The 13,024-nt window shown below is 39.7% G+C and overlaps 1 protein-coding gene across 3 annotated transcripts in view; it reads right to left on the reverse strand.

Moving 5' to 3' along the window:
- Positions 1 to 13,024, reverse strand: part of PRORP (protein only RNase P catalytic subunit) — a 54,092-nt gene that overhangs the window by 28,311 nt on the left and 12,757 nt on the right. For all 3 annotated transcript variants that reach the window (XM_075753992.1, XM_075753994.1, XM_075753993.1), the window contains exon 5: positions 1,258 to 1,365. In XM_075753992.1, the coding sequence (XP_075610107.1) occupies positions 1,258 to 1,365 (108 nt within the window). The remainder of the gene's footprint in view (positions 1 to 1,257; positions 1,366 to 13,024) is intronic.

Here is a 13,024-nt window from a genome sequence, read left to right on the forward strand (position 1 = left end):
TAAGATTTCTGATCAGAAATCATTAGTAATTATCCTGCAAAACCAGGGTGGCTCTTTTCTCCATTGCTTCCAGCTTTTACAAAACATTCAGGATCCTGTTCAGAGTTCCCACACTGGGACAGGCATGCATTGAGGAAGGAGGTTCGTTTCTCTTCCCCTTCTTTGGCAGCATAGATCTGTCTTTTTGAGTCTTGAAACATTGTGCCACTACATGGTGCCTGGGATTCTGCTCAGATAATCAACACTTCCTCCCTGATCCCATCCAAACAACTTGTAAACTTCCTTTTCTGTTTTCGTAGTAAGGAAAGTACCCTCTTCATGAGCCAGTATCTCATGAAACTTCACTGCAGCTCTCAAACAAACATCTTTCAGCAAGTTTATCTAACCTCCCTACCTCAGCTGCTTTTATCTACATATATGAAAGCATATCCTGCTTCTTAAGAATGGTTTTAAAGTAGTTCTTAGAACAAAAATGTATTTCTTGCAATTACTAGAAGTAAATTACTTCCTTTACTATCACAGTCCTTTATAAGTTAGTTTTAATTTCAAGAGCATGAAATTTAAATTCTGGCTTTGCAATACATGTGAGCAGCTACTTCGTTATTCCTAATTTAAAGTAAATATTTGATTGACAACCCCCCCCCAAAACACCTTAAGCCATTTCTTAGTGAAATGCTAAAGGGGAGTGGCAAGAATTCTCAAAAATAGGTATCAGTAAAAAAGCAGGTTTATTCTAAAAATTACCAAGTGGAAAGAACTGAAGCCAGTTTGAGCTGCCCTTGTAAGAACAGGACTCAAATGCTTAAGGCAATAGGAAGCGAAATAAAGTTTAAACTTGTACAGGATGTGGTTTGAACTAACTAAGAGATTCTTTTAAGAAGAACCCTTACCAGCATAACCATACTAGACTAAATTTTCTACATGGTAGATTTACTCTGCTCCCCAAAATCCCTACTATTATGAAAACATACACATTCACACAACATATTGTTATTATCAATAACTTAGCTGTAACTATGAGCATTGCATACACGGGATTTTTTTATGGCTAATACAGACAAATATGTAAGAAGAACCATCTTCCCACTGATCATTTTTAGTTTGTGAAGTCTAAATAATGCTTTGAACTTCATTGTAACGTGCTACAAAAAATGTTTGATCAGTTTCTCAAGAGGACAAGTAATAAGAGGCACTAATTGTTTTACATTCAGCATAAGCATACACAAAACTCTTAATGAATATTTAAGCAGCACTTACATTTTCACACTGCATCTTTCTGGGTTTTATGTGGGAAACATTGAGTCCATCAATAACAATATCAAATGGAAGTCGGTTTTCCACAAATGTTTGAAAGGCTTCAAATTCCTGAAAGAAATAAATAAACAAATGGAGGGAAGAATAAGTTGAGTTTAACAGAAACAGTTTTCATTCAGTTCTTATTAAAAAAAAAGAAACAAAGCCTAAATCTCTCACTTTTCCTTTGTTGGCTACATTTCAAATCTTTATTTTTATATTTGCTAAAACAACCACCCCCAAAAAACGTCTTTAAAAGTCAGAAATGCTATAGTTCATACTTCCAATATAGTTTTTAAAACTTTAGTCATCCAGAATTTCAAAATTATAGTCCAAACTGTACACTTTTATAAAGATACATGCTATAGTCATTGTTAGGCAACAGCTGCAAGACAAAGCAACTTTACATACCAGTAGACTGTGACACTATCGCTAACTCTTCACATTTCCAAATGTAAAATAAGCATTATATTTAGTTTCTCTGTAAGAATTCTGAAATCTCTGAATGCTAGTCTTTGGCTAACAGACCTATATTTAAATAAACATTAATTTAGAAAAACAGCATTCCATTCATGAGAAATACACAGCTTTAAAGCTAGCAAAAAAATGACCTTTCTTACTAGGTCAGAAATGCAGTGACTGAGCAAACCAACAGCATCCATCCAGATTTTACAACAGAAGGAAAACCACAATTGCTTTAGGCTTGAGACCTCATAGGAGGAGAACGGAATACAAAGTAATAAAATCTTCAGGAATTCCTCCCTTGATTTTTGAGGAAAGATTTAGTGCTTTTAGCAGATACTTGCATTAGATTTTTACTTCCTGCTTCTGACTGTTTTTAATAGGCACAGGAACCCTAATCCATCCTGGTGGGCTGTGACCTGATTTCATAAATGACCTTTCTAGTAACAGGTGAGACTTCTTTATCAGGTAATAGAGATTTCACAGTCCAAGGCTGTAAATGAACTTTCATAGGAACTCAAAATAATTGCAAATTTCACGCCTTCTGCTCAAAATTCAAGAAGCACTTTTTAAATCTTGCCTTCTCCCATATAGCAATACATAAGTCTAAAGAAGAAAACATCCCCTCAGCACCCAAACAAAAACCTAGACAGCATATATAATTCTTCCTCAGAGAAAGGAATGAAAGGAAGAATTTATTTGTCCAGAAAATAGATTGCTGCCAGGCAGTAACAAATGATCACCAATTTCAAACTTAGTCAGAATGCTTATGACAAATTATACTAGGAAAAGGGTTGCTTGTATTAAGAGTACAAACCAACCAACCGAGATAAGGATGCCTCATCAGATGTTAAAATTTCAGGTATAATTTCCAAGTGAACACAGGTGTACTGGTCAAAAGCACACTGACGAGAACACAGGCAACACAGGGCTCAGTCTAGCACCACCATAATCAATTGCCTTTTATGTGATCATTCATTTCTCCATGGCTTACATAAACGCTGTTATTGAGAAAGTATAAAAAGCTGGGCAAGAAAATTATCATCTCAAAAAAAAAGAAGAAAAAAAAAGAAAAAAAAAAGAAAAAAAAAAAAGAAATCGTTGGCACTTGTGAAGTGTTTCCCCCTGCCTCCCAGCCCCAATCTCAATGTATTTTATGTAGATAAAAAAATAGCCTCATTGCTAGCTGAACAGGGACACCAAGACACAAAAAGGAAGTCACTAGCAAAGGCAGTGGCAGGGAACAGGAGGAGAAACAAATGCAAAACCAAACAACAAAGATTCCTGACTTCTGGGCTTATGCCATCCAGTGGACTTCCCCATGGTTCAAAATCAGACGAGTTATCAATGTAATACTGGATGGCTGTCTGAAATGTGGGAAAGAGAAAAAGGAAAACACACACAGACCAAATGAAGGTAAAATAGGAGAGTTTTGAGACAAAGATGAGTGAAAATGGAAAAGACAAAAGAAAGTGGAAGCAGATGAAAACGCATGCTAAACAGTCCAATAGAGTATTATTTTCCTAATGCCAAGAAATGCCAATGTTATCTGAAGTAACACGGTTGCAGTCAAGTAGACATTTTTATAAAGCATAATGTACATGTAATCTTGTGTTCAAGGGCTCGGTTTGACACAAAACAAACACTTTGTGGAGAATTTTTAAAGTGGTATTTTATTTCAAGTGACAATAGTTCTAGAGCAGTTCTTGAAGGATGGGTTTTCCCTGACGGGCAGAGTACAGTGCTTGTCAAGGGAACACCACAGCATGAGTTGGGGGAGCAGCAGAGGAGTTTGGTGGGTCAGTGCTCCCCTCTGCCCACTCTGCTTGGCTCCCTCTCCTGTCCCAGCAGGGCAGATGGAGCCAGAGCTGCCAGGAGGGTCCTGCTGAGAAGCACAAGGACAAGCTCCGCACCTCTTAGAAGCCAGCTCCAGGCTCTCTGAGGTTTACTTTTGGAGCTGGGGAGAAGCTGTAGCCTTTTCAGTGTCATTCCCTTGGCCACTCCACCTTTGGCAGCCATCTCCTCCTGGCCACATCTCCTACTCCATTCTCAACAGATGCCTGACAGCATGCCCCTGCCAGACTCCCAAATCTGCTCAATTGTTTTGCCTCACTACCAGTAAACTGTGCAATAAAGTAGAGAGAGAAGGTTTCCTGCCACAGGAGACTCTTATCCACACAGGGAAATGAGGAGTTAATAGCAGAATAAGTGCAGAAGACAAATGGCCAAGTTTAATTTATGTCATCAAATACAGAAGACTCCAGTGAAAAGCCTTAGACAGACTGAAAATCCCCAAGGATCTGTTCATTTTCTTCTCGCCATTCATATTTCCCCAGCAACACACAAGAGTGCTCCCTTCCTTTTCCAGAAAAAAAACAAAAACAACATAAAGAACCACAGAGAAGATCCAGGTCTGCTCCCCTGAGAGACAGTTTTGAGTCACCATATTTCCCATCCTCTCTGGACACAGGGAAGGAAAGAGATGAAGCCTGGGAATATGCAGCAGGCTACATCACCCAGATTCAGTACAAAAGGTTATTCAAACATACACAGACTTACACTGTAAGAGAAAAAGTATACAATTCGAAGGATGCTGATCTTTCAAAGATCAGGATTTGTCTGGATTTTATGCAGATCCTACTTGATTCACCCACAATTCTCTAAAGATACTTCCCTCACTAGCCAACTGTAGGAAGAAATTGAAGATCTTCTTTATAAGCAGTAAATGAAGGAGAGCACAGCTGCAGCTAGGGTACAGCTGATCAAGAGAAGTCAGACTCGATAATCATCAATGCAGTACAACGACGTCGTGGAGGTTGGTTTAGGCAAAAATAAGTGAGCTATTCACCTGGGCTTCCCTTCCAAAAGGAGAATGCAATGCGTCATCTACATACAGCCTTGTGTATGCCACAGGAACGTTTACATGGAAACTTCCTGCTGAACATGACAAGGGGCACTTCTGATGAACCCCTTCAACATGCCAACAAGTAGCAAAACATCCCTCTCTCTTGGTAAGAGCACTGAAAGAAATACAGCAAACCTTACATTGATTTCTAACTTGTTCTGACTGGGTTTGACTCACAAAGTTTCTGAGGAAGCCCATTCTCTCAGCCTCAGAAATGCTACTCAAACTCACTTCAACAGAGTTGGGAACTGAAGGGACAAAACTTCAAAACCACATTCAGCATTGCTTATTGACAGGACTCTCGTAATGCTCGGGAGCCACAGGAAAGCATCGCAATACAGCAAGGCTGTTGCCTCACTGCAAGACTTCCCCCAGCAGCCCGCGCACTGTGTGAACACGTCTCCCTGCAGCAGGAATACGTGCAACAACACAGCAGGGTACTCACAGGAGGCTTCAGTGATATCCTGTTTCACACCACTTACAAAAGAAAAGGGAATTTGAAAAAACCCACCTGATTTCATTCACTGCCTAGCCGGGAAAACAGGGGAATGCCAACTATGCAACCTTTAAAAATGATTCATCACACCTTCTACTAAGAAAATTTATCTTTGTAAATGTACACCACAGTGACTAAATCGATTTGGAAGTAAGAGCGAGCCATAACAGACCTATGATGGAATTTATCTTGATGTGAAGAATTAAAGACATATTAAATAATTTTTTGTTTAACCACTAATATGTGGGTGGCTCAAGTCCATTCATATCTCGGCAAGAGCACAGAACAGTCTCACATTTTTCTGGTATTCCACACCGGCTGGATGAGTCATGTGCTATTTCACCATCATTTTACATTGTTATGTATTGGTGCTACCACAGAAAGAGATGTTTCTACCTTGTCCCTTCCCTCAGCCATTCATTCCTAGCCTTGCCCCCTCCTCTACCTAGGCACACACGTTTGTTCGCACAAGGAGAAAGACTGAAGTGGATGAACTGAGCCAATGTAACAGTCTTTAGCCTGTACCAGTCCCCCTGTTCAGGTGAGAGCACCGAGGTTTGTCCTGGCATGAACATGCAGCCAGGACATGGAATGAGACTGGGAGGAGGTGAGACTACTGGGATCGCCTTTTCCCATAGGTAGCCCTGACTAGGCTAACTTGATGGATTGTAAAACTACAACATTTTATGAGATTTATCTCTCGACCCGGGGTATTGCAGCGAAACAAGAGATAGAGGCTGGTTTTAAAAAACAGAAGTATAAGAATTATTGTTTGAAAAAGAAAGAAAGAAAAAAGATTAGGTTTGCTATTTTAAACCACTCATTTAAAAAATAATTTAAAAACAAGTGTGACCTCAGACTTCAAGAGTCTGGCTTGCATAGCCAGTAATATTTTAAATAGTAGTAATAATAAATCTGAAAATAGGACTTTTCTGTAAAAGTATTAATACTATTTCAACTTCTATAAATAGATTTATAAACAGAAAAGTATGTTTTTCTTCCTATACCACTGCACACACAGACTCAAAAGCACTACAACGAGGGGAGGAATTCATTATTAGTATTTAGAGGTTGACTATGTTAAATATAACATAGAAATAAACATTACAATTGAAGACAAACCAAAGAAAACATAGCTAAACAAACACGTCCTTTGATAAGAGCAGTAAGAGTAACTCAAATGAGTATTTTGAAATAATTTTAATGTCTATAACACATCTAAGGGTACAACAAGTTTCAGATCACAGAAAGGTTAGCTTACTTGAGCATTTTTCTCCTCAAGTCTAAACAGGAAATATGTTGGCAACTAGAAATAAAAATTGTGGTATTGCTCAAATTCTTCAACAGGCCAAAATGTCTACTGATCTAAATGCCAAAACCCAAAGTAATATAACATACAAAGGAGATACATCAGCAAATCCTTAGAGGACTTTTAAATACAAGTAAGGCTATTATGTTCATGCCAACACACAGAATTTGAAAAAAAAAGGGGAAAAGGAAAAAAACCCCACCCTACTAAAAACTATTAAAACCACTGTAGAAAAGGCTGCTTGTCACTTCTTCTAAACAATAGTTTATGCTCACTCATCAGGAATGCCAGAGAGATACTAAATTCAAATTAAAAAATACAAAACTACAGTATTCAACATATCCTGTTTCCAGACGTATTCACAATAGTTTAAGCTTTGTACAACAGAAAAAGCAGCGCTTCCCCTCTCCATATTAAATGGCAATATACTCAAGTGCAAGGAAAGAGCAAATTCTAATTAACAGAATATTATTATACCTCACATAAGTATTATGTAGCTCTACCCTGAGTATCAAACAGGGTGTTTTTCAACACCATAAGAACAGCTTTTAGAGAAGTGAAAACATTCACTTTTTAACAGTTTCATAAAATACAAAGAGATGGGGGTTGCTTTGTTTTCAGCAATGTTTCTTGGTATCAGAACAACACAGGAATGAGCATGAGAGTGTGAGACATAAAATTCAGCTGTCAAACTGAAATCCAGCCAATTTTTTTAAGGCGCCTTCTTGGAGCACTCTTAAATCTGTTTGTTGCTATGCCTGAAGGGTTTGAATATTCTCCCCCCTCCCCGCCCCCAGTTTCAAAGCTTGGAAATCCCCTTCAAACCCTTAGAAGCAGGAAGGTTTTTCTCAGTATTGTGTATGGTATCACTATGTACTCTGGATTGCATACAGTTTGTTTGTCGTCTATTATTACGCTTCTAAAGTTAACAAATAATCTGGGAGTCACAAACTCCTGTGGCTGTAGCCTTTAGAGATACCATCACAAACAGGAAGGTACTCACAGGCACATTGACAACCTGGCTGAGACGTGCTTCTGCGTTGCCTGTTCATAGTCCTCCATCAAGAGCGAGCAGGCAGTGTTGTCGCAGGACTTGTTCCCGCCTGCCCACATCAGACAGCAGAGGGTCAGTCACAAGGCTAGTGCAAAACTTGGTCCTCAACAATCCAGGCAGTGCACTTATCAAATGTCCTTCCTGAGCACGCTTAACGTGGAGGGAGGAACAAGCAGTTTGTGCTGCTCTCCTCAGTGGAAAAATGCCTTCATCTTTGCAAGGCTGCCATCCTAAGTACAAGAGTACAGAAATGGACCACACCAAGCTTTCTTTTAAAACAAACAAACAAACCTTGCAAAGGCAGAAATATTTTTAATTCACAGTGCTTTCAAAATTAAACACGCTATTTTGGAACCTTTTCATCTTAAGTCAAAAAACACCTAACAGAATGCTAAACCAGGAAAAGACTGCCTTGAATGCTTAAATACAATGTAACGGGCATTACAGAAAGACAGGGGCATACTAGAAAAGCAATGCATCATGAACTGCATAGAAAAGACAGCATCCCAAGTGAGGCAGACCAGCACTTAATTACAGATAGTCCATAAAATCCATGCGGAAGGATGTTACATGAATATCAGACAGTTGGATATACCTCCATGCTGCCTTCTCTGCGATGCTGGTACAAGTGTCTGAAGCAAATCTAAGCAAGGAACTGATCTAGCTGAAAAATACACCCACAAGAAAACAAAACATTATTTTGTCATCTAGGTTTGTCCCCTGCTGACCATGGGGCAATGCTCGGTTGTTTCCTGGCATGCTTGCAGGGGGCAAAAGGGACAAGAATTAACAGCCAGCAGGGTGGTAAGGCTAGTTATGTTAGTTTAAAAATCACACTGCCACCAAACGCTTATGGTAACTAGTATTTGCAATTTCAAGAGAAACAGCAACTGTTCTGGGGGACTGAATGGCATTACATGTTCTAGCCCTATTTTAATATTTCTAGGAACAATCCAGATAATTATAAACCTATGCACCCAGCATCTGTACACTGTAATATGGTTGAACAGATCACTAAAAATCGTGCAAATCCTCTGGAATAATATGATCTGGTAGAGTTTAATGTGCACACCTTTTGCAAAAGGTGATTTCTAAAAATTCTTTATGTCAAAGAAAAAGTAGGTAAAACAGAAACAGATTGCATTAATTAGATTTTGAAAAAACCTGACACAAGACTTCATAACAAGCTACTAAAACACTGAACTAATTATAGCATTAAAAAAAGGCAATAAAGAAAAAACAAAGGGTCATGCTAAAAAAGTAGCAGCATCTTTCAAAGTTCTGTACTAATTCCCATACATATGAAACATTTTACAGATATTTAGGAAAGGGGATGGCACAGAAGAAGCCAGACCAACAATGCATAATATAGGAAGAAAGTGCACTTATATTTTACAGATTTCTGGAGGAACTGTATCTTAAATGATCATCGTAGTGTAATGAAAACTTCTGCTCAAATTGCTGATGTTCTAAAACAAATCTAACCAAATTCTAAGACATAAGGCACTGGATAGAGAACATGAAATTATTGTAACTTGTTAAGCTATTCTAATTATCATAAATTATAATGAAGCCCTATATTACACAATTCCACATAGGCCTCTACAGCATCAGAATAATGTGATTTTGACCACAGCTGGAGACCAGCTCCTTGACTTAGAAGGACCTTTGCTAATGGACCAAAGGGTAACAGACCATTCAATAATGCTTAAGTCCAAGAGGTAACATTTCAAATTGTCTTAAATCAACATGTGCTCACACTTTTATCAAATAACTTAGCAATATTCAGAGACAGTGAACACTTAAAAAATGATGGTAGTGTATGCAGTCTGCATTATGTAAACATGTCTCAAGATCCTACTCAGTGGAATGCATGAGGTGCAAGTAAAGGACTGTGTGTCCAAGAGGTTCCTGATAAAATAATCTCCTTAAATATCAGATACTCAGATAATTCAAATTAGTTTAATTCTTTAGTTAAAAGTTACTGTTCTGACTTCATGTTTGTGGTCCTGTCTGCCTCTGTGATCAGCTAACGAACAAGAAAAAATAAATACTTTATCAAGATATGCCATTCTCAAACCTTGGTGAAATTTTTCAATTTCTTCTATTTATCTCTATTTCTTCTTCTATGTTCTGATTAATGTAAGGAGAACACAGATCTGTGAAAAATCACTGCATCAGCAAAGCACGTTTGTATTTTGCTTAGCAAGATCTTCAGATGATATACAGTAGAAACAAGTTAAGGTTAGCAACTGTATTTTAACCAAGCAACTGGCTTTAAAAACAAACAAACAAACAATCAGATTTTTCTTACTTGATTGCACTAATTGGAATATGAAGAATGTGTTATGTTAGGAGAATTTCCAAATACAGAGGTGACAGATTAGTAGTTTAAAAAGACTGTGGAACACAACAAAACAGGTTTAGACAGCAGATTGGAAGAAACAAGCATTCTTGTATTGCAGGGTGGCCTAATTTTGCTGCATAACCATTTGATGGCAAAAGAGACCAAGTGACCTGAACAAAATCCCACCTCATTCCTTGCTATATGAATCGCGAAAAGGAAGACCGTGGACCACCCCAGAAGATCTGACCCACCCCCGAGAGAGATTCTTTAACACTGAGGTAATTGAGGGAAAGAAATATGTGCTGAATTTATGTTTTCATCTAGATCTATTTCTTGGTGCAAAGGAAGCAGCAAAGTCTTTTATCCTCCTGCCAAAAGACTCTCTGTGCTTCTGTTTGCTTCCATTATCAGGAGCCTCTGGGGTAAGGGAAGATGCAAGAGAAACCTTAGAAAAATTCCAACTGCGTTCGTCTCTCACCACCCATTTCCCATTTGGTTTCCCCTCTTCCCCTCCTTTTCCTTCCTTCCAGAAGTTCCCTCCCCTCTAGTACATCGTATCACTAGAAGAATGTAACATCCACCCCAAATTACACGGAGGCAGGAGGACACAAAGCAGGATAAAGGCCGCAGTGGTCTCAGACTCTGGGCACTCTACTACTGTAGTTGTCTCAATACCCACCATACTGTGCTTACTAGACCTACAAGATTGGGTAGTAGATCAAGTTCTGAGGCTAGTGTTCTCTCTAACCCCCAAACTAACTCTAGTTCTAGCCAAAACACTGCAACTGACACAAACCCACAGCTAATCCTGAGCCCCACTCAGACAAGCGATCTAGCAGCAAACCTGTCTCGTAAGGCAATGTAGGATCTTGCCCTACTGAATACTAACCCTATCCTGACTGAGTGCAGTGGCCTATATTTAGCAGGGATCTGGGGCAAAAAAAAGCTGTTCAACCCTATCTGCAAATGTTGCATCTCATCTTTGTAGGTTTCCCTAGACCTATGACTGCACATCTTCTTAACCCAGGAGTCTTCAGGCTTGATATCAGTGTATTTCATTCTAATAGCAATGCTAACCCTATCCTTATCTGCAAGCTAATGACCATATCCTTCCCATAACTAAAAGTTAGCCACAAGGCAACAATGGACTTAGTCATCAATCTGCTACTCTGCAAAACCTGTAGAATTTAACTGTTCAGCACTGGTCATCCTATAATCAAACAACAGCTATAAGAAAGTTTTTTGACCAGTGTTGTTGCAGACTAGATAACACATTTGTCCTTACCAATGCCACCTCTAATTTAATGTTCTGGCCTAACCACAGCCATATTAAGTGAGTGCCTCAAGTATTTTAACTCTCAAATATCAACTCTTACCCTAGTCTTATCCATAGCCCAACACAAACACGTACCCAAAGGCTACCAATAAGCCCTTCATCTCCACTGGCATTAGCTCTCACTCAATCCTAATGAACTTGTAAGACTCCAACAATAAATCAAGTTCTCCAGAACCTGATGTCCAAAACACTAATCCCCAAACACCACACTTTCAGGACTTTCTAGATTCAGCAATAACAGGTTCTCTCATCCCTGCCATCCTGAAACCCCAGCCTACCTACGAGCTGGTAACTCATACCCATCCAAAAATTAGTCATAACTTGCTCATCTAAGCCAACCTCAGCATTCGTCCTACTCTTTGGCCTCCTAGAGGAGAGGAAAGAAGTCCAAAAAAAAAAACCAAACAAAAAAAACCAACAAAAAACCAAGCAAGGTCAGAAATTTCTAACATCTGGAAGCCTAGGCTTAGCCCTAATGCTAATATTAACTACAGCTCACCACCCCTATATTCCTCTCCAGAACTAACAGAAAAGCTTTCAGCCCATGCTAGCAGGATTTTCATTCTGTCAGCACAGTTCTTGCAGAAGCTAGCTCTGAATCCAAGTGCTGTCATTTTAAACCAAATCCTAGCAATGTGACCCACCCTGCCACTGAACTGATAAGAGGACTTTCAGTCATTCCCAGCTGAGAAGAAACTGCAGGAACTCTTCCTGCCCAAAACAGCCCCCCATCCCAGCGCAAGGGGCTTTGCAGCATTCAGCAACATGCCAAATTTTGGCACTCCTACTCTAGAGAACAAGCACAACGCTTAACTGGGAGTCTGATCCCTTTGCTGCTATGTGGCACGTATCTGGGAGGGAAGGGGGCACATGAACCCATGGGAGAAATTCTACCCATCCTTTTTCTTCCTTCCATATTTCCTCCCCTCAGAAAGTTCTTTGCTCCCTGGCAGTGACAGGGAGGAGGTAACATATATGGGAATAGAGGTAGAGGAGGTAAATGGCACAAATAGCCTGGGCTGTGGCACACACTGTGCACACAGTATCAGCCTTTTGCTGGGAACGTGTTTTCTTTTCTTCAGCCCCTGATCTTCTCAGGAGACAGCAGGCCTAACTGAATTAACCAGCCTTCTCTTTCTCCCTGAGCTCAGGCCAAGAAACCATGACATCCAGGTGCAAGATGGACAGACATAATCACCCAGGCATCTCAGGGCAGGTAAGCGTAGCTCACCTTGGAAACCACTCAAGTGCAGGCAATTTAGCTGACTCTGACCACAAGCTGAAAGTCAACAAAGCAAGTAGAAGAATGAGAAGATCATGCTGGAAGTTGGGAGTGAAGCCTTTGCCAGATGGGATTAGGGCAGACTGTGCCAGACACAGTTTTCTCAGAGTTTGGAGGACACAGGAGTTTTTGAAGTAATAAACTACTCCGTTCAGAACAGGACTAACATATACCACACAGGGTTTTGGGGCAAATCATGGGGCTGGGAAACATGCACATGTGGAAGAAGAACCAAAGCATTATAGAAAAGAAAAGGCATCAATCTAAAAATTAAGAAATAGATTTCAAGGCTCCTTGGAAACAGCACAACCTCATTCAGCTGTAAAAATAACACTGAGATGAATGGGTCACTTTCTCTTCCCACTCCAGTCTCCTACATTCTAGAAGAAAATGCAAAACCCCTTTACACACTTAGCCCAGAACTAGCGTGGGGACTTTACGTGCCCACAAACCCATCTCTTCCTGCTGTCTTAATAGCACATACGCATCTCCCATGTGCTTCCTTCCCCCTGCACAACAGTCCTTTCAGTCTTATCAGGG

Source organism: Balearica regulorum, chromosome 5 (assembly GCF_011004875.1).
Source record: "Balearica regulorum gibbericeps isolate bBalReg1 chromosome 5, bBalReg1.pri, whole genome shotgun sequence".
Taxonomy (NCBI): Eukaryota; Metazoa; Chordata; class Aves; order Gruiformes; family Gruidae; genus Balearica; species Balearica regulorum.